Raw genomic sequence first — 27,791 nt, forward strand, 5'->3', positions numbered from 1 at the left:
ATACATGCCATGTGGGTCAAACAAAAGAGCAGTTTTAGCATGTGCAATCTGGTTTGCATTCACAGTAATCCAAGATACTTAACTGTGAGATGCATCACATGCCAGAAGTCTGCAAACATACACAGAACCAGAAAGTATGATGTTCTCCAAAGGGATTTACTTGCTATATAACCAACCCTCAAATTCTGAGCTCTTATTGTCTCTCATTAAATACTCAGCCTTCTGCATCATTATTCATTTGGCTTTTGCCTTTTTAGGCCTTCTTTTCTACCTGCTTTGCTATTTGGTTAACAGATATGACAGCTGGTAAAGACTTCACTCAAACACCAAGGTGCAACCTGCATAGAACCACTCCAATTTACACCTGGGTTTGAATAACTCAAGACCCCTTAGTAGAAGGGTCATCTGGTGTCAGTACCATGTTACCAACTTGACTTAACGCTGCCATGTATGAAAGGATCCATATGGGGAAAAGTTCAAGGAAATCAGAATCCAACAGGAGTCTGGAGGTAGCAAAATTGATGCAACCCATACTGCATAAAACTGAAAGGTATTTGTGAATGAAAGAACATGATGGAGACCACCACCTGATTTAGATATCTATGCCCTGGACCAGGGCATTGAGACATGGGACAGCCCAGGACAGGTCATAGCCTTCAGCACTTCCCCAGGCTTTCTGCAGTAGGATATGGTGCAATGGACACTGTACTGGACAGCCTCTTGTATGATCATCTGATCGTAGGGCCACCACCACAGCAGGTACTGCCTGTGCCAGGATGGCTCACCCAAGGAGCAGAGTACTGATGATCCATCAGAAACCACAATCCTCACAGTAAGTGCTTCAACCAAAACATTAATAAAAAACCTGCAGGAATATTTCTGATGAGAACCACAAAGAGAAGGTGTGAAAAAACAATGTCCTGGTTCATTTGAAGGAAAATGAGGAAAACATTTCCTTGATGAAACTGTGGGAGGGTGGCTTGAGCTCCTTCAAGGCTCAAGTGGGTAACAGACTCCTACCACATCACACCACACTCCCCAAGCTGCAACATCAGCTAGACTTCCACCCCCTCACAGCCCTGACAGTCCCTTGCCTTCATAAAGCATAAGCCTCTTGAAGTGCTGCAAGTCTGGATTTTTGCCTTGTGTACACTCTGTATCTGTGCAGACTACTGCTGTGCCTGTGATGCCTTCTGAGGCCTGCAGAGATGCCTTGTTGCACACAGCTATGCAATGATGTTCAAGCAAGAACAGGGCAGAGAGAGGAACCAGGGCTCTTGTCTAAAAGGCACGGATGGTTGAGTGTTGAGGGCAGAAGGAAGTGAAAGAAAACATGATCATTTTCTTTCTGGCACTGTATTACTTTTCCCTATGTCATTAGCAACACAGCACAAGACCCCGCTTGTAGATCCATTCTTCTCACAGTCTTATTCAGAGAGAGTTCAGAGCTCCCCTTGGCAATGCAGCCTTTGCTAACACCCCGATTTCAGACAGTTCCCACCTCCATGCTGCATGGCCACTGATGACACGGGGGCACTGAAGACATGTCAGCCTATCCTGATGCTTGCATACAGCAGGACACCAAGTGTTCAGGACTTCCTCTACACAATCCCTGCTAAGCGCTTGGAGAATCACAGAGTGGCTGAAGTTGGAAGGGACCCCTGGAGGTCATCTGGTCCAACTCCCTTGTTTAAGCAGGGCCATGTAAAGCCAGCTGCCTGGAACTATGTCCAGACAGCTTTTCAGTATCTCCAAAGAGGCAGTCTCCACAAACCCTGGCCAAGTTGTGCCAGAGCTGATGTCCTCACAGTACTAAAGTGCTTTCTGATGTTCAGAGGGAATCTCCTGTGTTTCAGTTTAGGCCCATTGCCTCTGGTTCTGATGCTGGGCACACTGAAAAGAGCCTGCCTCCATCCTCTGTGCACTTGCCTTGCAGTGGTAAGGCACTTGCCTTACATTGGTAAGATACACTGATAATATACATTGGTAAGATCCCCTCTGAGCCTTCACTTCTCCAGGCTAAACAGCCCCAGCTCTTGGCCTCTCCTCACCAGGCTGTAAAGAAACATACAAAAGAAGAATCAAGACTAGGGCACTAAACTGGGGTGAGGTTGCCTGGAAAGTGAAGGGAAGAAGGTATGTAGCTGATGATTGAAGGAAGTAGCTGACTGACTGGACAAACCCACGGCACGCTCCTCCTGGAGTTTCAGTTGTATGGACTACGCTACAATGGGGAACACAGACTGTTTTGACTCCGGCAAGATGGTGGACTCAGGACTGTGGTGAAGATTTTTGGAAAAAGACTTGCTAATCTTCACAGAAAGGCTGGGACCAGGAGAAGTCCAGACAATGAAAGAAAAAAAGACTGGCCTGCCCTAAAACACAAGAAACTACCGAATTTGGCAACAATGCTTTAAAGAGTATCTACGCAAAAAATATGTATTACTTTTACAAACTGAAAATAGGTAAATTTTCAAGCAGGTAGGCCAGAAGTCCACTGCTGATAGTCACCTTCTCTGCTGAATTTTATGTCTCTCTTCCCTGAAGCTGCCAAAAACTCTTAAAAGAGAAAGAGGTCATATATTTTTCTCTGCTTTGCAGATAAGGTTATACAAAACTTCATTTTTGGTGATGTTTCCAAAACCTTGCCAGGTATCTCTCATGCCTAGAGATATGTGGTGTGTAAAACTGGTTCCTGAGCAATTAAGACTAAACAAAGTTGCAGGAAATTGAGAACAGATTCTGCAGTATAATATTTTGTTAAGCATCATATTCCATTAGGCAGCATCATTACACTACTGGCAATGTTACAACTTCTATGTTTTTTAAATAATTCGGTTAATACTGAGATTCACAGAATAGCCAGAAAGAATTCTGCAAAGTATCAAGACAGTTTTTGTTTCATAAATGTTAATACACTAAAAATTGCTTTGGTTGTTTGCAGTATAGTGACTGGAAGTTAAGCAAATTTACTTTAGTACGGGAAATAAAAGACCCTTTAAACCTGAGAGAGAGAAAAGGAGGTGTGACTATGTAAAACAGCAACAGATATATTTTTATTTTATGGAAAGCTTTTGTTACTTACCACTGGCTTGGCTATGTTAGAAAGAAGTGCTTCCAGTGCTTTTGTTTCTTCATCCTTTTCTTAAAAAACAAAAGCAAAGCAGAAGAGAAGTACCCATGAATATTGTGCAGTAACTTTACAGTGAAATAGCTCTTCAAATTCAATAACTGCACACAGAAGAAAGCATTTATAAAGTAGAACATCTTGCTAACTTGCATTAATCTAGGACAACATAAAACCGAAAAAGCTTCTGAAGAAGTTGTTAATACAAAATTATTTCTAAAGCCCTTCTATGCTTTATGGAATACAGAAAGCCTAGTAATAATTTATTAATGTATAACTTTAAACCAACTGCTGTTCTGGAGAGCTTAAGATCTTGGATATTTCCCACAGATTTCTCTTTGGATGTAGATGCAGTCAAGTTGCAGTAGTTTATATATGTTATTGCACATCAGCTGGAAGCCTGCTGGTAACACTGCTGGCCTTCCTCAATTGCATGGGAAACAATTTAAGGTGTTTTGTGTCAGCTGAAGGTATATCTGAGCTTTATAAAGGACTCATAGTTTATAGAAAGCATTTTATCTGCTTTCCTCACATAATATTTAAATTTTATTATCTCAATAGTGTAAGTGAACAGGCTACTCAGTTTTGAAGGTGTGGCCAGGCATTTTTAATTCAATTAACCTGCCTTAAACTAAACATAGAGAAAAAGAAAGCCTGACAAAATCCTTTAAGAAATGCAGATCAAATCTATTTACAGCTTTGTTTCTAAGATGGTTTATGCTGTTGAAAAAAATCAAATGCTTTTCTGACTTGTATGACAACTCTAAGTCACCACCTTCTGTTTGACAAGTCTAAGTCTCAGTACATAATTTTCCCCAATGTTAATAATTTTGAAAAGTGGACTTTCCCATTCTTCATATAAAATACTTCTAAGGAAAGATCACCATAATTTTTGTAACATGCATAAACAATAGTAGATTTCATCACTTGTGCCTTGTTAAAGTTAGCTCAGAGATAAACACCAACAAACAGGGAGTAAACTGAAGATGAACAGAAAGTAAACTGCCACTCTGGAACTACAGTGACAAATATTTGGAGCAATAGTTCCCAACTTCTGACTTTACGTTGCATCTCAAATGTGACCTTTGGTACTAGGCTTTCACAGGATATCATCTACAGATGTTTTTAAACAGTTCTCATAGGCTGAGATTTCCTAGTTTTGATTAGATGTACTTTCTTCACAATTCTTTGGGTTTACAGCAATCTAAGATACATCAGCACAAAATTATTATCTCAAAGTGAACTTCGAGAATTGAGAAAAATCACCAATGACGGTTCCTTATTCTGAAAACACTGCTCCTGGCTAATAACAAGTCTTTGATGTTATGTTCACAGTCTGAAGGACTCTGGCAGAGACCTCAAAATCACATAAGTGACACATCATCAGAGTTGACAATGACCGTATGACTGAATGAATTCAGTCCATCTATGAGATCACAAGCTTTCCAGGGAAATGAAGATATTAATAATAAGCACACTCCCTATGGTAGTGTCTTAGAAAACATAAATTCACAGGGACTAATGTGAGGACCAGCCTTTTTCCACAAGGGCCTTTCAACAGTGAGTGGGTAGAGATAGATCAATTTTATGTAACAGCAGTATCTCTTTTACAAAATATTCTTTATCAAGTAAAGTTGGATGTGTGTTTTCTGATCCAGACACTCGATTCTTTCCATGTTCTCAATATCAAGTAGATATTGTAGAGAACATCAATATTCAGAGGCCATCAATATTCAGTGAATCCTTAAAATGCAAGCACTCTGAACAAAGCAGAGATTTTTCTTTAAACAGTGTCATGAAGTTGTGACTCATTTTCTCAAATTTACATGGAGACTTCCATACCAGTAGTTTTTGTTCTCTTAGGCCCACATTCCCGTGTGATGGGCAGGTTGATCACCCTTAACTCCACTCAATGTAAGTCAGGGCATTTACAGGCTGCTACTCAACTTCAAGACTGTCAAAGTGTGGTGTACTATTCACAAATGTTATGTTCAGCCAGACACTGGACTTGGATCACATATTAATATGTGTGTATATGTAATATTTTTGATAACACCTACCTTCTACTTCTGCGTCTGTCTGAGAATTGCTTTTTCCTTTACCCAAAGACTTGCATTTGGTAGAACCTGTGCTTATCCCGGCTGCATCTTGTCCTTTTGTAAGTCCATTAGGTTCACTTGTAGGGGAAGGACATTTCTGAGGAGATGATGGAGGACTGTTTAACTTATCCTTCTGAGTTCCATGTCGATCTTTTAACTTTTTTTGTAACCTTTCATATGTTTTACTAGATCTTTCATCTCTAAAGTTGGATCTTCCATGAGCAGGCAGAGTATCTAAATGAAGGAAGGAAAAACAAATCATCAAGAACAGAATGTAATTTAAAGATCTACCTAAAAATGTTATGTGAGTCAAATGTGCACCTGTGTGTAAAACTGTATCTCTACTCCTATTTAAAATCTGAAGTGTCCAGCAGCTAAACAGATAAAGGCTAAATGGACACTAACAATATGTTAGGGAAGAGAGTGTAATCTCTCCCTCCCCCATATTTTCTCCACTTAAAAATTACTCATTAAGTGTTTTTATAATCTTCCTTAAGCTGTGAGGTACAGGATAAAGTCTGTACAGAAAAAATGTGCTACTTTATTACACTAGAGGAGTTTTGATCTAATGTTGAATAAAAAAATCCATTAAGTTTTGCTATGCAGCTAGAGCTCTAATACTTTAATGATGCTCCAGCAGGAATCAACAGGGAAAACTCCCATAAAAGCATAGAAACATACAGCCTGTGATCTACGAGGCAATGGAAAGACACTCAAACACTGAAGGCAGTATGGCCAGGCCTTGTAAGTGCACAGTAACCCCAGGCATTGCTGCAGTAGCACCAGTCTCATCTTTAAGTCAGAATTGGCTTTGGAAAAAAGTCAGTACCAGACTACTGACAGCATTAAACTGCAAACTGGTGAGCTCTTTTGTCCAGTTCTAACATTTATATTCATTTCACCTTTATGCTTAGAAACACTTAATTGACTCAAGACTTCCTATACCAAGTCTTTCCTCAGTGTAACTCTATGATAAATGTTGAAAGCTTTTAAAAAAACCACATCCTTCAAAATCACCTTAGAATTTGCTCATTTTCAGGTAAGTTGGATCAGTCAGTCCGAAGAACACATTATTTGTTATTCCTTACAAGATAGGAAACACTGAAAATAAGATCAAATAAGAACTTTCTTGCAAGGATTAAAAAAAAAAAAAATAGGGAACTTCTCTGTTTCCATTTTTTTTAAGTCAGCTTAATTCACAGAAGTTTGACAGAGAACTTCTAGGTAAGCTGTGTCTATTTAGAAATGTGATTTTCACTACCATTAGAGAGTTCAGTGCCCCTGCTAGGGAACTACTGTGCTCGATGAGCACCTGTTTTGTTAGTGGGGTTTTTTTTTGTTTGTTCAGGGTTTTTTTGTCTTTTTTGTTGGTTTGGGTTTTTTTCCTTAAATTTGGATTCCTGAAATAGGAGCCTAACTGTGGGTTTTGACTTTTGAAAGGTACAGCCAAAGTCAGAGACCCAAAATTAAATATGAAATCTGTAGCAAATAAATAACAAATTACAGTATTAATCCTTTACTTTCCCAAACCCCAAGGCATTTTACACATATATTGAAAATAAAGCAAATAATCCCACTTTATCTCTTTTTACATTAGCAGGTTTGCAAATTTATCACTGGATTTGTATTTAAAGTGATAGAACCTGGCAGCAGAAAGCTAAAAAATATTATTCCATTAAGAAGCAAAATTTATCTTTTATATGTTTAATTATCATACTCCAATTACTTAATTTAGCAAACTAAAAGCAAACAACTGCCATCTACAAGAAATCAGGAAATTAATAAAACTACAAATAAGCACCCAAAGAGCACCTAGTAATGTACTGTTATCAAAGCAGTGCAAGGAGAAATAAAGTACAACATAAGAATACAGAAACACTAAGAACGCCAGGAAGATCAAGACACTGGCATATTCTTATCTGACCACTTTGTTCGTACTGACTATTTAAGTTCAGCAAATAGATGACGGCCATTTTTAGATTATTTTAGTAGTATCACAGAATGTTGAGAAGTTGTGTTTAGCCTCCATAGATTCCAGCTTTCTCTAAAAACAGCAACGTAGAATTGCTCTCTGAGTCTTTCAAGGTCGGCACCTGCCTTATCTAAAGAAAAGCAAGTCTACCAGAAATGTAAATATTTATCTGACAACCTAGCCCCAAGTTGGAACACAAATACACTTTGCCACCAAACCATAGTAAAGGCAGATGTCAGCAGCACCACCAAAGATGGCTTCAACCACTTTATTAAGTTTAGGTTAGTGGCACCTCATTACTCCAACTGGACTTCAAAGGGACATTCAATTAAATGCAGATAGTTTTATGAAAAATGGATCACTTTTCTCCTTAATACTTAGAATTCCTATTTCATGCTTCAAACAGGATGTTTACAGGACATGAGATCTCAGAACAGTGCTCAGGCATGGATTTAAATGCTGAAACACTACAAACACTTTCTGCATTGCTTTCCTAGGAAAATCTGTAACTTATACATGTAGGAACTAATCTCTATGTTTAGTGGATCACTGAAGAGGCAACCAAATAAATTAACTTCCAGAATAATAAGCTTCAGCCAAATCAAGGCTGGTATCCACATAAAATGTTTTGTGCATGATTCCCATTCAAGCTGTAAGTCTTGCTTTACAAAGCCCACCACAACGTAACAGATTCGTAACAGGGAAACGAGCAGTACATTATTTCCTTTGACAAAACTTGCGATATTTGAGGAGCTACTTACCCATATCCCCATAGACTTGTGAAGTGTGATACTGTGGAATGTACTGCGTCGCCATGTCACCGGCTCCGGTCACAGGTGAGTATATGTGACGGGGTGGAGGGGGTATCATGGCTGGAAGAGGAAGGAAGCCAGGCAGTGGGGGATGTGGAGGTCTGTGTATCACTGTGTGACCACCAGGATGAAATTCTGGAGCCTGGGGAACCACCACAACCCTTCGAACACCGTTATCCTCAATAACCTGTACAGTGAGAGACACCACAGTCTGAAAAATATGTTTCTATAAATCCTCAAACAAAATCAGGAATAGTAAACCTCTTAAATCTGACAAAAGAAAAACAAGAAATAGCAAGGACTAAAAAAGGGACATTACAGGGCTATGTAGGTTAGGTGTATTAACTGCAGCAATGCCATTAATTTCTCAGTGTGGTGGGGAAGAAAACTTAAAAAAAATCTGAATGTAAGGGTATCTAACAACCAACCTGGTCTATTTACAGCACAAGCCAAGCTTCTCCTAAGGGTCCTGTTTTCACCCTCATTCACACTGCTTGTATGCTACACTGCTGTAGGGTTTGTTCTACAGCATAACAGCTAGATTGCTCCCTAGAAATGAACTGGTGAACTGACAGACCTCACTCTGTGTCAATAGTGAGAGAAAAGGTAAGAAGTGTCTTGTTTTTGCTTTGTCCCCAGCTCAGGCCACCAACGCTAACCCAGGAGACACCTGCCATACTGGCCCTGCAGCAACCATCAACTGCATCGAGCTGTTAGCAAGCAAACTACCAGGATGGTAGTCAGCCCTCTCAAAACTCCTTCACAAGTCAAGTAGTTCTAATTTTTTTTTGCCTCTTCCTCCCTCTATCCCTCTACCTGTTAAGAGTTCTTGAACCCTAAAGGGAGCCACATGCTACTGAGAAAACGGGGGCCCTTGTGGCAGCCTCTGGCAAACTTGTAGTGAAAGAGCTTGTGAAAAATTGTCAAATGGGAGATGTGACAGCAGCCTTTGTGTGAGGTACCCGAGTGTGGCCCTTAGAAATGCTGCCAGAAGTTCCAAGCAATGGCAGTAGCATATGCAGTCCCATGGTGAGAACCAGTAAGATGCACGGACCTGAGGTGTGCTGAGCATGGTACTTGTAGCATGTCCGGCCTGTGCAGCACGTGGGGCTCTGTTGGAGAGCAGGCACAAGGGCACAAACTGTACAAAGCACTGAAGCAGAAAATTTCCTGGTCTAGCTGATGACCCACCCTCTTCAGTAAACAAGGGTGGGTCATCAACTAGACCAGGAACAAGGATCTGCCCCTAGAGCACTTCACATCATGACCCTCTCTAAATTTTCGTAAATTTACATAAATACATGACTGTTGGTGACACCTAGAGATGATCTTGGCATATTTTGACTTGTGCGTATCGTAGTGTCAGTAACTTTAGTGTATGGGATGCCAACAAATAAACTGTTCTTCATTTCCTAGTAAAATGCTGTAAAATAAAGTCACAGCAGAAACTGCAACGTAAGATTTTAGATAAAACATTTATCCAGAAATGAGTGAGAAGAATAGAATATCATGACTACATTCAATAACAAGAGACAAAGCAACCCTCTGACATAAGTTTTCACTGACATTTGAAATAAGATGGGAACATGTACACACACACCAATAAACACCCTGGTGCAACAGGAAGAGATCAATAGATCAAAACACTTAGTGCCAAGCTGCTTTCAGCTCCACTGTTTAAGGTTAATGGAATCATGCTTGGCTAGATTTAGCCCTGTGCCCTAGAGTGAATGCTTCCATCAAGTCCATGACAGAAAGCTGTTTGGAGGATCATTGGTTTCACCATGTCCCCATTAGGGGTTGGTGTGCATCTGGTACATCTGGAACAGAGCTTCTGATTTTGTTTTCTCTGCCAGCAATCCAATTTGTACAGCCCCAAATTATCCTGCTAGCTGAACCAATGCAAGGTAAGTGAGATTGGTACAGGAAATTGTTTCAAAACTTCACCACTGTGCTGAGAGAAACAGTGCTGTAGATAGAGCGGCATCCTTCTGGTACTGTAGGATATGCATATGCAACAACATTCAGAAGACACAGAAGTGTGTACACAATGGAGCTGACCCCACTTTACTTAATATACAGCTGAAAATTAATGTTCCTTAAATGAACACAGTTTTAAAAAACATGCATACCATAGGACTTTAAGAAATGGGTTATTTTCAGTACATAGAAATTGTTCCTTATTGGGAAAGGGTAATTAAAGACAATACTTATAACCATAGCTGTGTGGTATCCTAAAGGCAGAATACATTAGCAGTAAACACAACTAGAACTTCTGCTGTCCAATGAAATTCTCTAAACACTGAAATGTAGTTTTAATTAAGTCCCTTTTGGTTACAAACCCCCCAAATACTGCAATTTATTATGATTTTATGAGTAGACTCAGATTATGTAGGAAGCAGCTTCCATTAAAAAACAAACAAGCTGCTTAGTTTATAACTTGTTTTATCGGGTCTGCTAATAGCCTAAGTAACTTAGAAATAGTCACAATTCATAACAGCAGGGACCTTATGTTTAACAAGTCTGTAACTGTGTTTCCAGATTAACATCTGCTCGCTGGTAGGCCTCTAGCAGACAACTACACACATAAAAATGCTCCAAAAAGCAGTCAGAGTATCATGCTAAGTCTATAATTTTAAGTTTAAAAAGTAAACAAGCTCTCTATTATCCCAATTGTGCTAGCAAAAGGTGGTTCTAGCATAGGCCTGTTTGGTTGAGTGAACCAACCAAACATCACTGGAAAACTCTCTGCAGACAGTGAATATAGATGGCTTGAAAGAGGATGAATAAAGATGTGCTTTCTTTCAGTTTTACAACTATAGTTTCAAAAGAAGAGGAAGGGAAAAGGAAATCAGCTGATGAATTGCTATTTAGTTATGTGATATAAGAAAAGTAAATCTTTTATTCAGTGGTTATCCCCAACTTCTAACAGAGGACAGTACACTGTATCACTGCCAAACAGGAACTGAAGCAAGCAGAGGCAGAATAGAACTAAATGAAAATGGAGAGACAAAAGATGGTTATGTTGAACTTCTTCCAGGCTGACAGCTTAGGACATTTAGCTGGTTTTCTACTCAACTCAAAATATAGCTGCTGACTTTTAAAAATATACTACACCCGAAGAAGCCATAGAAGTTTGCTAGGACTGCAGTAAGTCTGGGAAAACTCTTAGCTTGATAATGTTAGACTTTCCTGTTTTGCAAGACTACTATCAAATCTTCTGGCTTGTAAGAGGAACTCCCACCATAAACCTCAAAGTCTGTAGGTTTTGTCAGTAATAAACACTTCAGAAGGCTTATAAACGACAGGTTGTCCTGGACTACGGTACTTCTACTCAGATGGAAACAGCAAATGAGCGAGCATTCACCTGCACTCTGAGCTGGAGAGACGTGAGGCACGTTCAGTTCAAAGGTCAGACCACTGTGCTAAAACAACACCTGCTCGGACTAACAATCTCCAGTGAAAGGCTAATGAAAGGGCCTCAGCAAGGCCCAGCCCTTCAGCATCTTTGATTCAAACTGTCCTCAAAGGAAGGATAAACTAATTCAAAAAATATTTTTCAGATTAGCACATGTTACACAACTTTTAAAATATGTACTTCATCAACTGAAAACAAATAAGAAATATGGTAAAATTCCAATTTTTATTTAGCTCTAAATTTCTTTCAGTTCTTTAAAAATTAATTCTAATAGGAATCAGGACTTTTTACTATGATCTGAAAATATATGGACTTCTAATGATTATTTATAAGTCATTTTTCTTTTGCCTTCTTGGGAACTCAGCTACAAGGGATGCATAGAATCAACTTATCAGTCAGCTTCCAAGAGATGAAAGGTAAAGTCAGAGTAGTAGTCTGCCTGCCATAACAGCCTTTTCTTTTGCTAGAGGACAATTTTTTAAATGTTGTCCAGATAATTAGTACAATATCTGATGACACTGAGGGCTTTTTTGTTGTATTTTATGCATTGTAGTCCCTTCTCAGTGTACACCGCTGGATGCACCCTAAGTCAGAGGTGGACTGGTCACAACAACAGAATGTCTTGTGAGAGACTTACATCATGGGGAGTGGCACTCAATGACTCTAACTTCCAGATCTGACCTACTAAGCCCTAGACTTGCTCTACAGCTGAGGGAAAGAAAGAGGCACCATCTAAAAGGCCACACATCTCATTATAATTCACATGTCAAAAATAGCCAAGAGAAATCATCCTTTTAATCTACTTTAAAGGATGTCCAGGTTACCTAGCTCACATTTAATTGACAGGCATCTAAATTAGGAATCACACAGCAGTGAAAAAATGAGGGCCTCATTTTAAGATAAGTGGTGGAAACACTTATTATATGATAACTTAGTCCCAGTGGACAGCTGACATTTTTCCCATGTTGTTTGCTGTACTTTTTCAACTGACCTGTTTTTCTCCTTATCTGCAGGGAACTTCCCAGACATGAACTATGTACCTGTATAAATTATATTATGTTATATATATTCTATATATATTGCTGCCACTAACACAGAGATCAGTAGAAGTCCTGCACAAGCAGATATTTGGGTCATGATTGCATTTTATATTCAGAAGGCATCTAGTACATTAGGATTCTGAACTCAGCAAGGAACCGTGCTTGCTACTGTCATGTACATAGTTAATGTATAACTGAACAGGCACAGACACAGCATGAGAATTCTCCCATCTCAGAAATATTGAGAGACATCTCTTACCTCTTTGCTTGATCACAATGACTGAAACCTAACAAATTATATTACTGAATTAGCAATTATTGTTCCAATTCTAAAATTTGCATGAAAAAAATAAAACAAGAAGCACGTGACATACCTGTGGGGCATATCCAGGAGGCACATAAATAGTAGGCACTGAACCATTTGGGGACATCATTGGAACCTGAGCAGGACCTAAGTGGGTTACAGAAATATTCAGTACAGCAACATTTAATAATTTGAGAAAGCTGAAAGAACATACTGAACCGCAATGCCTCTGTGAAAAATATACAAGATAACATGGATAAACAAAGGCAATGAACTGTACAGATAAAATTATAGCAAAGGGCACTCTTTGAAATCTAAAAAGCAGTTGAAGAAAACCAGAAACAAGCTGAAAAAAAATCCCCAGCAAATATTTCTCCCATCTCTGTCAATAAGCTCACAGAAGAGCTCAGGTCAAAACTCAACAGATGACAAATCAAAAGAAATGCCCCAAGATGAAAAGACAATAGAAGAGACTATAAAACAGAAACAAACAAAAATATTTGAAACAAACTGCTGAAACCAGATAGCATTCAGTTAAGAGTTACAAAGAAAATTACTTACAAAATGGCTGTTTTTCACTATAGTCTTATCAACTATAGTCTCAGCACCACAGAAGTGGGAGGTGGCAATTGAGACACAAGGTCTCAGGGAAAAGCCAGTGTATTAACAACTAGTTAGTCTGCTCCAGCTAACAGGAAGAGTCAGGACACCATGGTGATCCTTCTACCATGCAAACCATAAAGGAGTTTACATAGAAACAGAAAAATATGACAGTGGAAATATGTTAAGGTGGCATTTGTAGATAAAGTATTGCCGAGAAAATCAGGTACCTTCAAAGACCACAGGGATGCTGTCACATTCTTGGATTTTCAAAAAGCTTTTGACAATGTCTCTAAAAGACTCAAAGAAGTACTGCTGCTTTTCGTTAAAAAGGGAAAAGGTCTTTCCATCAATAACTGATTGGAGAATAGGAAACTAAGAGAAGTAAATGACCAGCTTTTGAAGTTCTTTGAGTGACCAAAAAAAGAGTACCACGGGCACCCAAAGAACCTGTTCAGTGTATTAAATGAAGTTTCCAGAAAAGAAAATGAACCGCAAGGTGATAAATTGTTGCTATGTTCTCAGAGTGCTGTAACGGATCTCACAGTACTCACTGATCAGATGACAAAAAACCAGAAGGAATAATGTTGGTAAGTGCAAAGTGATGCACCTGAATAAAAACAGAAGTGTTTCTTTACAGCTGTAAGCCATAAATCAGATGTAAACAGAAATACAATGCAGCTACTACATAGATTACTAAAGAAATACCAGTCAAGTGTTGTTTAGTGGCATTTGCAGAAAGAACATTAAAAATCATTACTAAGGGAACAGGGAACAAGCAGAAAACATAATTACGCTGTGGTATAAATTCACGCTGTACCTCAAATCCTTGAGCAATGTGTTTGACTCCACCTTTCAAAAAGAACACACAGGACTAGAAAAGGACAAAAAAAAATATTTACAGCGGCTTTCCACTTGTTTATCAGTAAAGATTCAAGAGATTCTTTCACCAGAAGATGGTTCAAAGGGCTGGCAGCAGAGAAACAGTAAAAGACCTATTTAAAAAATACCTAAAAATGGAAAGATAGATAATTTAGAGTTTCACATTTGCAAGAACTGGAGTTAGTTAACTAATTCACCAGGTAAGTTTTAAAAGAGATGAGGGAATTTCCCATAAAATGTACTGGTAAATTGTGTAACTCCTTGCTTTGAGAACAGTGTAGAAGCTAAAGATTAGGTTCAGTTTGGGAGAAGTAATCCATTAAGAGTTGTAAAAAATATAAATGCTACTTTTGTTTCACGAACAAGGAAGTTTCTTCTGTGTGCGTGCCCTACCCTTATGCCCTTTAGTATTTGATATTGGCCCTTACCAGAGCAAGCACACTGATACAGGCTCAAGAGGGGCATCCCTACATTACTGTGTTTTAAATACACAGGGGAACAAACACTAGAGTTTAATAATGAAAGAAATACTGAAACACAATATAATTCTACAAATTTCCAATTCAGCATATTGAAGGTATCAAAAGTACCAATCCAACTTAGTGCAGCTTCAGCAATACTTCTGAAAAGGCATTGGTAGCTCCACCTTAATGTTTTTTAAAACCCTGTTAGGATCTGCAAATGGAAAGTACCAAGTAAATGCAAAGTACAGTAAATAAGATTAGCATACCGCATTCTGATACGTATGGACTTAACAGAAAAATAAAGGTACCTCTGTCTGAAAGCCAAGAGAAGGGAAAAGGAATGAAAAGCACTCCTTAGAAAAGCAGCATGCAGTCCAACTTGATTGCACATATTATAGGAACTTCTTTAGAACAAGAAATAGAAGTTTGCAAATATGTTACCTAAAAAGAATCACAGATTTATTATCAACCAAATGCTAACCCACAACAGGGGGAAGGAGTGAAGAGACTTTTTAAGAACAAGGTCTTTAATGAATTATTCACTGAACTGTGCAACAGTGAAGAATATAAAGACTACAGCAAGTTATAAATTGAGAACTGAACGTTCTTCCAGTGTTTTTGCTCATCTGAAACTCAAAAATGTCTCAGCAGAAGTTTCTCCTGAGTATGAAGTGCTAAAAAGAAATGAAATGAAGAAATGAAAGTGACGCAAAAATCAGCAAGAGAAACTTCAAACAGTGCATTACTTTACTACAAGAAATTCAAAAAGGTCAAAAATAATGGAAGCACATTTATTGTAAGTTGTCATTGAAATAAATAATGGTTTAAATTCTTACATGAGAAGGTGGATTTTATACAACTTGTATCTTGCATTGCTTACCTGCATTTTTTTAATAACAAGTACAAAACACTGACACTTCCATTAAACTCACAATTTTACACTATTTAAGTTTCAAGTAAATGGAAAAGTAAGACCACGAGTACAGAACACAATGTCCTTGGGGGATGATGAAACTCACATTAGCAAGCATTTTCTCTGAGAACCAGTGATTATCTGTGTTTGGCTTTTTTTGTTTTGCTTTGCTTTAAGCATCTAGAGAACATTGTTTAACAACCTTTTTAAGGCTTACTTATTTAACACTTTAATCTCTCTAACAAACACAGAGCAGTTATCTCCCATCCAGTACAAAGGTTGATCCACAAAGCCATTTTCAGTATACCATAATCTAGCAGTCGCAAACATAAAGGCATAAACTGAATGTATGAACCTGAAAAACTATTGCAGTATTAGAAGGGAGTCAAATCAGCAGTTTCAAAATTTGCATCCCATCTTTTGCACTTTAAAGTACCAGAATTAATGAAAACATATCTGAATATTCAAAAATCCTAATTTACTTCTGATTAGATTTCCAAGTGGCTGTGAAATGAAATTTCTAGATAGACATCCAAGAAAATGGTAAGCACGGGACAAAAAGTTGGCAGACTCACAGGTATTTTTAATAAACATTGCATTTTACAGCAAGATTACTGATTTCTTGATAGGAAGCATATTACAACCTGCAAAATTTTATCTGAAGATAAAATGCTAATATGCTATAAAACCATGTATTTTTTTCTTTGCTAATGTGAAGATCTCAGCTCTCCTGTGATATAATACACTGTAATAGGAATTTAGGTATTGGCTGGACTGCTGCATGACAAGACCAGTGTGTTTTATCACGAGGTGAGAGTTATTATAAAGTATCAGCAAACAACTGCATCATGTTATGGAAACATCTAATTTTCCATATTGCACAAAAATAGAATTGATTTCATCCAGATCACTGTATAATGAATGTTGACGACTTGATTGTTGGTGAGGTCTAGAATCTTTGATACATTTTCAGGTGTACAAATTCTCTTACATAGTAAGTGGAAAAGAAACATCGTGGGAGTGGAAACAAACACATACCTACGTTACTTTATTACTGAAAAATGTCTCATCAAACTCACTAAGGGTTGATTTAATGGAACTGAACCCAAGAAACAGATGTTTCATCACACTCTCAATTTATTATTGTCTTAAAATCCCACTAACGGGAGGAATGCCTCCTTCCCCTAGCAATAGCTAGCGAACATCTCCAACGGGTCTATTTGAGCAGACTATAAAAACCTCATTATGCTCATTACAGCCACCATAAACATGCAGCAAGATTACCAGCGCTGCATCATCGCTAGGATCGTGACAAGCGGATCTAAACATAGTAACACCTGAAAACCTGAGGATACCGCCACCGCTCGCCTAGCAGATAGGCCATTTCTTTTTATTTCAACCATAAACTACCGCTCCATTACAAGCGGCTGATAAAAGCCTCGGCAAAGGTGCACACACCGGATTCCCAGCGCCGGGCAGGGAATGTTCTTCCGGGGCACTCGGCGCCCGGCCCTGCGCTTCGGCACCCGGGCTCCTACGGCCTCCCAGAGCTGGGTGTCCTGCTCCCCTCACGGCTCCGGGGCCACCGCGGCCCCGGGTCCACCGCCAACCCCTTCCGAGAGCGCACCGCCGACAGAGGGGCTTGGCAGCGCTCCGACTCCTGTCCCACAGATTTTATTTATTTAACCCCCGGCCATTGCAGCTTTCCCCCATCCTCCACTGCCGCAAAACCGCGGAGGCCGCCGGCCCGCAGGTGTCGTGATTCAGCGCGGCGGCCGAACCGGGCAGGTGGGAGTCCTTACCGCTCATTTCGGGCCGGGCCGGGCCGGGCCAGGCCGGCGGCTGCTCCCGGCGCGCCGCGGCAGCGGGGCGGGGCGGGGCGGGGCGGCTCCCTCAGGTGCGCGGCCGGGCCCGCTCCGCTCCGCTCCGCCCCGCGGCCTCTCCGCGCCCCGCCCCGCCCGCGCCGCCGCTTCAAGGGGCAGCGCCCCCGCGGACAGCGACGTCCTCTGCCATCCCGCGGGGCTCCCCGCTCCGCTTTGGACTGTAATCTACCGACTGCCAGTGCCTGCTGTGATCCGAGTCATTTAGCTGAAAGCTTTTACGTTAATTAGCATAATTAAGAGCTAAAGAGTTACTCAGGCCCAGTCCTTCCAAAGGATTTTCCTTGAGCTGACCTGCTAATCAGTTTACACCTGAGAAAGGGGGTGCACAAACAGATCTGGTTGCAAACAAACACTTTCCGGCCCAGCGTTTGGAGATCTGCAATGACTTTGATACTAATCTATGTGGATACTGCGGCTCATGAACGCTGCTATACTTAGCATTAGTCTAATGTGAACGGTGATGAATCACTGCTATCCCCAGGAGGAAATAGCATTCAGGATTTACTGCAGCACATTAGGTTAACTATGGCTCTATAACCGAACACCCACACTTTGACATCACACAGGCGATGATATGCATCACTGACGCAAGCACTGACAGGATCAAACACAAAGGCCACAGCAGCTGAAACAATAGAGCGCCAGCTGACGTAGCAGCACACCCCTCTAACACTGATGGGCTGCAGTAAATCAATAGTCCCAGATGCCATAGTTGCACCGCTCTGTCTTTTACATGAGGGCTAAGACTTCAAAGTTTTATTTGGGGCTCCCAGCAGCTACAACTAATTAAAAAATCCAGTAACAACAACCACCACCAAATGGTCTATGTTTGTCTTGTAAGCCGTGCCTGGAAAATAGTTCCAAATTAATACTTTAAGTTAACCTCAACATCTTTACACGTACTAGGTGCAACATAATAAAAGCAAGTAATAAGAAAAAAGGAAAGCAAGCACGGAACTTACTGTTTGGCCTAAGCTGAAGAAGAAGCCTAAGAAGGAACTGGGACCCCCGCAAGGACACAGGTGATCAAAAGAATTCAGCCGGCAGTGCTGTCAATTTAATGTATCCCTTATGCTCTAAATACATCCTGACAAAACAATCCCTTCCCTTCCCCCATCCATCTGTCTACTTTTGCCATCAAGGCTGGGGAACAGCAGCTGACAAAGCCTCAACATCAACTGAAATGTATTAACTGACTAGGAAAAAAAGAAGGAAACCTATGAGTAGACAGCAGACTGGCAAACAAAAGGCAAAACGGAAGGTAAAACATTATCATAGTTCCTTTCAAAAGTGGGGGGGAGGGAGGGAAGCATCAGTTTCTTTTACAGAGACTTTGGAATAATGGATAAAAGAGCAGAAAGCTATGAAGCCTAACTAGAGTATTTCTAAAGATGAATCCTAATGGGATCCTGATCTTTCCCATGAAACCACACATACATATTCACAAGAGAATCCCTTCTCAGGCAAAGTACAGTGATGATAGGTTCCTATAGCACTTTATCACTAATGCAGCTATCAGTTTTCATTTATAATGGCCTGATACACTTTCAAAGGAAAAAGGTGACAATGGTTCCTATGTTCAAATCTTAAATGTACTTCTATTTCACCTGTTTCTAAACAATGACTATGGTGCAATTTTGTAATTAAAAATAAACTACAAGTCCATGCCTTTGAATGGCACAAACTTCAAAACACAAAGTTACACTTGGGAATTTGCAGAAGAATGATTGTAGTCGTTTGAGATACTACAATAGTAATACTTTTTATACCTACTTTCTGAAGCAACAGTGTGCCACAGTGACAAATTCTACTTAACTAAAAAAAAAGTAACAATGACTCAAAGATGTTAATGTGGAAATATAACATACACTTTGTACTGTGAAGCCCAGACTGTTAAATTACTGTTTAGTTTGCCAGCTTAGGGCAATGATTTAGTAACTGTGGAAGAGTTACGTCAAAAAATTTGTTCACTCCCTCACAGAGTTCCCATTTAAATACTGGGTGAACCATAAATTGCTGCATTTCAAAGGGAGTCAAACGTGATAAACCACACAGAGAGGCTTTGATAAAAATGTTATTATTCTTAGCCGGAAAAATAATCTGCACTCATTCTTATCTAAATGCACTGCGTATTTGCTTAGCTTTTTCTTCAAGAAGAGCCTAATTTCCTAGCACTAATGTTGAGCAGTACAGATCTGCAATTTTTTCAGACTAAAATTTAGTATTTGTGCATGCTGCTTAATCATGTTGCGCTTGATTCACAACATTCAGAATGATCTACAATTTAATAATCTAACAGGTGTTACCACTAGAATTGGTGTTTTTCTCATCAGATGGGTTTGGCTTTTTTCCCCCATATAGGACTGCAGACCAGAAAGCTAAAAAGTTAAGCACTGCTACTGACAGCTGCTTGTGAAAAGCACAAGTGTGTCTCAACTGTTGGCAGTTCTTGGTGTGTACATAGTGTTTTCTACAAAAGACTGTGTTGATCCAGAGAAGACAGATCTTGGAAGGAACAAGCGTCAACTTCAACTTCCTCCCCCTGCCTGCCTGATTGTGCTAAGAATAGTATTACATAGTATAATTACTTGTAAAAGCCTTTTCATCATCTTGATATTCAACTTATTACACTAATGAGGTTTTTTTTTACTTACCTGGCTACACTGGCTTGAAACTAGAATGCAGAATTATCTGGCACATTCTGCTGCCTCAGCTGGCATTCAAAGAAGCCTCCTTTCCTTTGTGCAAATTTCTTAACATTACCCCTTCCCAAATTATTATGCACACACATACACACACACACACACACACACACACACATATATCTATGTGTATATATATACACACATCTACAAAAAATGGCTTGAATATGACTTACAGAATATTACTTATACAAATCCAATGTATTGATTAAGAAAATCAATAGCATTCATATAAATGCTGGAACAATTTTTTACCAGGCTCTAAGGGACAGTATTTAAAAATTATAGACAAGAGAGAACAGTCCATGGATATATTAAAAAAAAAAAATCTGTTTGAGCAAACTGGGATTAATATATCATATACAGTGTCAGAAAACACAGCAAAAAGTCATATCAGAAAAGGCTGCCAGAAGAAATTCAGTGCCCACTTAAAGGTTTTCAAATGGAAGTATTTGTTATTAGTAGATTCCAGAGACTTAGAGTCTTTAGAGGTGTCTGCCTTGGATAGAAATAAAAATTTGAGTTGTCTGGGTTTCAATCTAATTATATAAATGAATACAACACAGATTAATATTGCCCCTTAAAAAAAACCCACAAAAACTATAGCAGAACAAAAGTTATTATTAACAGGTGAAATCCTCCTAGTATGTAAAGTAAATACAAAACATATCTTTCTTTAAAGGGACCAGTTTGGGAATGATCATTGCTAGCCAGAAGATATAAAACTAAGTTAGTAGGATGTGAGGTATTTTAGCTTTCCAGAAATCCCGTAATCCAGGATTCTATATGATTTAGCAGAAGAGGGAAAACCAGGTAAATCTAGAAAGACATTGACTGCACCACTAGAGTTCTAGGGTGCAATACCAGAGCTAGATATTTTTCTAGTATAACGTAAAAAGTGAATGTGAACTGCTGACTTCTAAAATCCCTCCCACCCAACAGCTCTGTCTCACTGCAATTTTACTCCCTTAGATGCGGTTCTCGTATTAGGTGAGTCTGCTGCTCTGATCAGATAAAAAGATTATTTGTAACAATACTAAGCAATAGAAAGAGTTTGATTCTACAGACCTACCTCTCTTCACACTCAATGCATACAATTATTTTTATGTCTCCATGTGAGGTGGACTCACTTGAGTTTACCAACAAAGATTCTGGCAACACTGCAGTTCCACAAACAAATGTTCAGATGTAGGTTTCTTAACCATGAAATAGATTTTGAAGTTACACAGTTTTGTTGCAGATCATGAGTGGAGAAGATAATCCCTGAAGCTGACAATTTGAAAGATGACATTTGTGATGAGAAATCATTCTGTCATGCCAAAAACCGTAGGGAACAAGACCCAGGCAAATGATATAGAATCATGTGACAAAAGAGAGACCAAATTGAAAACATCTGATGTCATACACCTTACACTTCGCAGCATCTAAAGCAAACGCTTGGCTTCAGCAGCGTGATTCACTGGCTGCCTCCAGAGGACAAGCCTCTGCTTCTGCACATTCACCACAGCTTGCTCCTATTTAGGAGAATGCTATGAACACCAAACTAAGAAATAGCATGGGTCACTTCTGCTGGAGATGGACCACTAGAAACTCGAATGGAACATGCTTAACTCCTTTAATCCAAGAGCTTCTAAGTGGAAAATGCAGAGCCAGCCTTGAAAACAGGAAGTAGAACCCAGGACTTCAGCTAAATCATAGAGGAACCCCCACTGCATCAAGAGAAAAAGGCAGCTTGCTCTCCCATGTATTTTCCCTCTAGAATCTTTTTTTGAGGTGAAGTTGCCCATTTCCAAAACACAAAAAAAGAAAAGGCCAATTCAGATTTTCCCAGAGCCTCATGGCTAAGGGACACTGCTGGAACTGGGGAGCTACAGGTTTAGATCCTGTGGTACTTGCAGAGCTCTAGGTTTTTTCGGTTGTGGGCAAGTGCTTTAAACAATTTCCTATGGATGATGCTGTTTGCATTTCAGAATAAACTTAATACAGCCCAAGTAGACAAGCAGCCTTTCTTTTTGGAGAGACAGCAAGGCATCATTTATATACTGTCTGTCTTTGGTGTCTGTCCCCTGCAGCCTCATGTTTTGTCGCATTAGAGGCATGTAGGGAATCCCACGGTCAAAACATGAGAAGCAATGGATTCAGCATGCTTGCTAGGGTTAGATCATTATTTAGTGGGTGATCTGGGCTGCATCTGAGACTTCTGCAGCTAAATCTAAGTTACAACTAAGGTGGAATCCAAGCATCTTAAACATGACCCCTTGCAATGACAATTCTTCCCACAGACATTTTTCTCTTTTCACTAATAACAAGCCTATGAATGCAGCTACAACAGGGAATGCTTTGAAGACAGTGGAAATAAACATTTGACTGAAAAACTACTGATCTTGAACATTGTTATCACTGCAACTGACGTGATAAATACTTAAACATTTAGATTAAGATTTCTAGTTCTGCTAATGACTTCAGGTCCACACACAAGAATTTTCATGTCCAAAAGCTTTGCAGAAATTTGATCCCAAATTAATTAACCCCAAACCAAGATACACATAAAACAAGCACTGAAATTGTCATACTTAGCAAGACAGAGAGGTGCCATGCTTGCTGCAAACATCTGCAGCCTCTTCTGCAGTGAAATGCTTCTACTATTGCACAAATCCCTTAACTCTCTCAGCCAATTTGCACTGCAAATTTCACATTTTACCACTGAAAGTGATGTGAAAATGGTTTTCAGGGTCTGCAATCTAATAACTAAAGACTTTAAAATCTGTATGTTTTAAATTTGTTTTGGAATTTGAATTCTGGAATTTGAAGTTTTAAATTTGGTCTTTTTGTTGTTTTATGTGTTTTATAAGACTCCCTTTATTCTCCACAATGAACTCTTCACAGATCACTTCAACGAGGCATTATTTTCTACAAATCTCAAGCAAGTTACCACACATAGGAAGTATGTAAGCTCAAATACTGTGAGCATCTATGACAAAGGCTTCTCTTGATAAAAAGCTTTCAGAATGTTAATAAACATGCATTACCAGAAAGAAGGTATCTGGAAAAGCAGTAGGCTGGGACCAGAAACCAAAATAAACCTATACCACTGCAGTGTTCTCTTCAATTTGCTTTGTAACCAAATACATTTTGGAAAGTAACACACCCACTGCTTTTGCATCCAAAATGAACCTGGAGCCAGAAAGAACTATGTAAGGACTCCACTTACCTGTGCCAAACAAGAGGCCGAGAATGAAACAACTAATCTGGCTCAGACATAACGGTTGTCATTCCAAACCAGAAGAAAGACACATGCATACAGTGGAGTTCCTTACCATACATTATGTATGGATCAATATATCCCTCCATGGAGCAGCTGAGACAATAAAATTGCTTAATAGCTGTAAAGTAAATATGCCCTCTGTGCAGAAATCTTTTTATTGCTTCACTACTGTCTGGATGCAAGAGATGCAAATTTTCTGTTGTTGAACCATGAGGGCTCAAGGCCTGAAAAACACCTCATAAATCAAGTCTATTCACCTGCAATTGCAACTTCATTCTTCTCCTCCATTATCAGACATCAAAATCCACCATAAATGGATCCTATGTAGAGGCATGAAGACCAATACCAAAGCCATTCTTTTATCCATATGTCTCTCCACTGGACTGCTCTTCTAGAGCACCACTCTTCTCTTTAGCCAGGTTTCTTGTAATTATATACAACAATTTCACAGACATTTGATAGCCATCTGGACTCTAGACTAGCTCTGGTATTCATTATTTTTTAAAAAAATTCCTGTTGTTTTCTACCAAAAGTAATTTTTAGCCAAGCAAACCAAGCCTTTCTACTTTCTTTTTATATTTTCTCCTCAATATCCTAACAGTCCTTTTTCACAACACCTGGAGTCAGCTTCACTTCATCTTTCGTAATCATGAGTTATCAAATTACAGTTGAAATCTCAGCAGAATCCTGTAAATTCTACTAATCATCCCAAGCTATACTAACAAGTGTCCTGATGCATTTTATGATCACACTAAGTTTACAGATACATTATACTGGAGATAATATTTATCTTGTGAGTTAAATAGATAGCTGGCCTGCTTCCTCCTCTTCCTTACCAAGTTTCAAGTGAGGAGATCCTCATCTATAATTTATTAATTTTATGCACAACCTTGCATTGTATATAACTGCATTTCACCCAGTTCAGAGGTGCCATTCAAATCACACTCCTCTGGACAACTACTTCATGTTCTTGTTGATTTTTTACCACTCCTGGAATATGGATTTCCTGGGCCATTAGAGTTGTCTGGATGATCAGCTTTGCTGAAATACCAAGTAATTCTAGAATGTCTCATTAGCTGAAAGACACCCAAGTGCATTGATTACTGAGTGATTAAGGAGGAATATATTTACATCCTAGGCTAGCTGTGCATCATACTTTAGCATTCAATCCTTTCCTATTTCATGCACAATTTAGAACTTTTTTTTAAAAAAAGGTTATATAGAGTCTGCTGAAGTTCTTTGGAAATAGTGATCAAAAACATTCCGCGCTATGCTTTCAAGGAAACAGGCAATATGCAGGTATGTGGCCTCAAGACTCCACTGCATGCCTGCAATTCTTTACACCTGCATTTTCTAGTCCTATCTGCTTCCCACTGGCCCTCATATCCACCAAAACTATATCCTAAATAGATGTAACCTTACCCAACATTAAGCCTCTTTTTCCTTGTGGAATGTTCCCAGGCACTCCAGACCTTTTTTCCAGCTCTCTGAAGCTGCACAGAAACATTTACTGTACTAATTCCCCAGACCCAGCAGTACAGTAGCATCATACAAGAAGATGATCCAGAAACATATATTTATGTGCTTCTGAAAAGAACTCCAAACCCAATACTGTTCTGTTTAACTACAGTCACCAACATGAGACTAGACTCTTTCCCATCAAAAATAATGGATCTGTTTTTCATTTGAGAGGACAAGGCTCAGTAAGTAAAAAAAACCTGTCAACACACTGAAATTCTAAGAACATAATGCACAATTGGAAAGCTATTGTGGAGAAATCAGTGCTCTGTATGGCATTTGAAAGACCTGACAGAGGATGAACAGAGAAAACTGTGTGGGCATATTAATAATCTACTATGTGTCATATCTTTGATGGAAAAGGATGCAAGGAAACTTTGATGTGTGTATAGTTACAATTAAAAGAAAAGATAGGGTAGTTCCAAGATACATTTTCCTCCTGTTCATGCAATTTTCCTTTTCATAAGCATTAGAAGGGTATAGTAAGCATAAAACCCTTTTACAAATATTTTATTGAAAATGCTACATAGAAATCATGTCAGATTTAGACATGTTGTGTAGAAATGCACTGTTCTAACACACATGGGCCAGAAGTGAAAAAGTGATCAAACCATCAATAATCCATCTCAAAAGCCTCACACTTGAAAGTCCTCTTGTATCCATTTGTAGTACAAATCAGGGAAGTGAATGGAAGTTAGTCTCACACTAGCCAGTCCTCTGCACTTCTGATCAATATTTGTTGATTATTCACTCTTATTTTCAGCTCTCTTAGTAGGTGATTTTTAAAACTCATTCATGTTGGAAGCACTTTAACTGGTTTCAGTTATTTAGACTGCCCTTGTAACTTACTAAATATTTCCACTCAATGCATTAGCCACCAGATGCCCCCTAAAACTGCACTGCCAGCAGTGTCAAACTCTAATGGGAGATAGTCACTCTGCTTTTGACCCCAATTCAGAAAAGAATTCTCTTTCAGAAAAAAGACAGTTTAGCTTCTCAAATTCTCAAACTCACCTTGGGCATTAGGCATCCCAAGGATCTGCCTGCATTTGTATGTGCTTTATTTGTATGTGCTATCACTTGAAAAATAAGAGTAAAAAGTCAGATGAGATGTCAGATTTAACTGAATTTTAAATCTAGGTAAGAGTCAAAGTACCTTTTTTTTTGGTACATCTAATAGAATCTGATCCAAAATCTTTGCCTGATCACAAAACACGAAGCGAAATGCAAAGTATATAGAAAGTATAACAAAAAGAATAAATGCAAACTTAAAGTACGTCTCATATAATTTTACAAATCTACCTGCCGCTTAAGAGCCTTACTGAGATATCTCTTGGCTGCGTAAACCAAGAGAGTTAACTCTGTCCAGAGAGTGGTGCCTTTCAGACTACAAACTCTCCAAGTCTAAAGCTGCTGAGGATGCAACACAATAGCACTTCACTTAAACAGTAGCTTTAAAGAGACTAGCTTAAAGACAACTTTTTGGAAAAACAGAGAGTAAGAGAAAGGCTGACCACTCTGTGTACATTAATTCCTTTTAAGAATTATTAATGAGCAATAATATTTACTTCTGGTTTGGCATTTACAGTTCTTACTGCAGCTCTTTCTTCAGTTGCCTGAAAGGCACATCGATTCAACATCTGAACTGTAAAGATCGTCCAAGGGAAACACATCATACATAGTATTTATGAAAATGGCCCATATATAGAACACTGAAACAAAAGGATAAGGAAACTTTTGAGGAATGACTACTGGAAAAACAAATCAAGAACAAGCAAAGGAGATAAACAATATCCTCACTGAACAGCTGATTAATCAAAAGGGAAGGAAGGTGTGGTCAGCTTCTCTAGAAGCTCCCGTACCATTAACTGAGATCCATCTACAAATTACTGGATGCTATACAGTCACTTCAAAAATCTGAAGCTGTTTGAATGATGTCCTAGAGCATCTACCCTAGACAACTGAGTTTTCTAGGATAACTGGAAAGCCCTTTGCAGTGTAAGAAAGAGCTTCTCTCTGGCGTAAGGAAACAAGAACAGTGTGGATAGCTGTGCTCACTTCCAATGAACTTGGCCCTTCCAACTTTGAAACTCCATAGGATTACACTGTTTCATAATGGCTTTAATTGGCTGAACTTACTCGTAACCAGTCTTTAACTCACATTACACAGGAGCTGTTTATATTAGTGCACAGCTAGCCTATATGTAATGACCTTGGTTATCTTCTGTATCTTCTTCCTTTCCCTCATGTGGATAATAAACTGCTTTAGATATAAAACAGATTGCTGCATGTCTGCAAAAGGAAGAAGGGGAAGTTATATTACCGTGATTTAAAACAAAGTTGAAGAGTGACAAGATCACGTAAGTCATACAAGCTCACAAAATCCTAGTCATTTCAGACAGTCAAAAAAAGACAGCTATTAATTTACTATTAATAACACATGCACAGCCACATCTATCAAGCCACATGCTGCTGATTCATCTATTACTAAAAAAAAAAGGCAAAACTATGAATAGAGTGTTAAAAATCCCTGGATTCAAAGTTGCAGCATTTAGTTAGATATTACATTCTTGCAAGAACAGACAACATATTAGCCTTGCACAGGTGAAAATGAAGGAAAGCGAGACAAACCTCCGGGGTACTCTTGGCATCAGAGAAAGCATGGAGGCACAGAAGGCAGACCAGCGTCAGCTTGTAAGCTTGGTTGTGACATGGTTGCGACAGCCTGGGCATGTAGGAGGAAGTGGCTTTGTTTTGAGGAATTCTGTACAAACAATGGCTACAAGAGCTTC

The 27,791-nt window shown here is 39.1% G+C and overlaps 1 protein-coding gene across 5 annotated transcripts in view; it reads right to left on the reverse strand.

Moving 5' to 3' along the window:
• Positions 1–27,791, reverse strand: part of FNDC3A (fibronectin type III domain containing 3A) — a 113,167-nt gene that overhangs the window by 36,737 nt on the left and 48,639 nt on the right. For 4 of the 5 annotated variants that reach the window (XM_040054754.2, XM_040054752.2, XM_058419213.1 and 1 more), the window contains 4 exons: positions 12,843–12,919; positions 7,960–8,197; positions 5,188–5,460; positions 3,086–3,144 (listed from right to left, as the gene is read on the reverse strand). In XM_040054754.2, coding sequence (XP_039910688.1) covers positions 3,086–3,144; positions 5,188–5,460; positions 7,960–8,197; positions 12,843–12,919 — 647 coding nt within the window. Of the gene's footprint in view, positions 1–3,085; positions 3,145–5,187; positions 5,461–7,959; positions 8,198–12,842; positions 12,920–17,433; positions 17,488–27,791 lie in introns of those variants that run through there. The other variant, XM_040054756.2, reaches the window with a different exon arrangement.

The sequence above is a fragment of the Hirundo rustica genome, chromosome 2 (assembly GCF_015227805.2).
Source record: "Hirundo rustica isolate bHirRus1 chromosome 2, bHirRus1.pri.v3, whole genome shotgun sequence".
Classification (NCBI taxonomy): domain Eukaryota; kingdom Metazoa; phylum Chordata; class Aves; order Passeriformes; family Hirundinidae; genus Hirundo; species Hirundo rustica.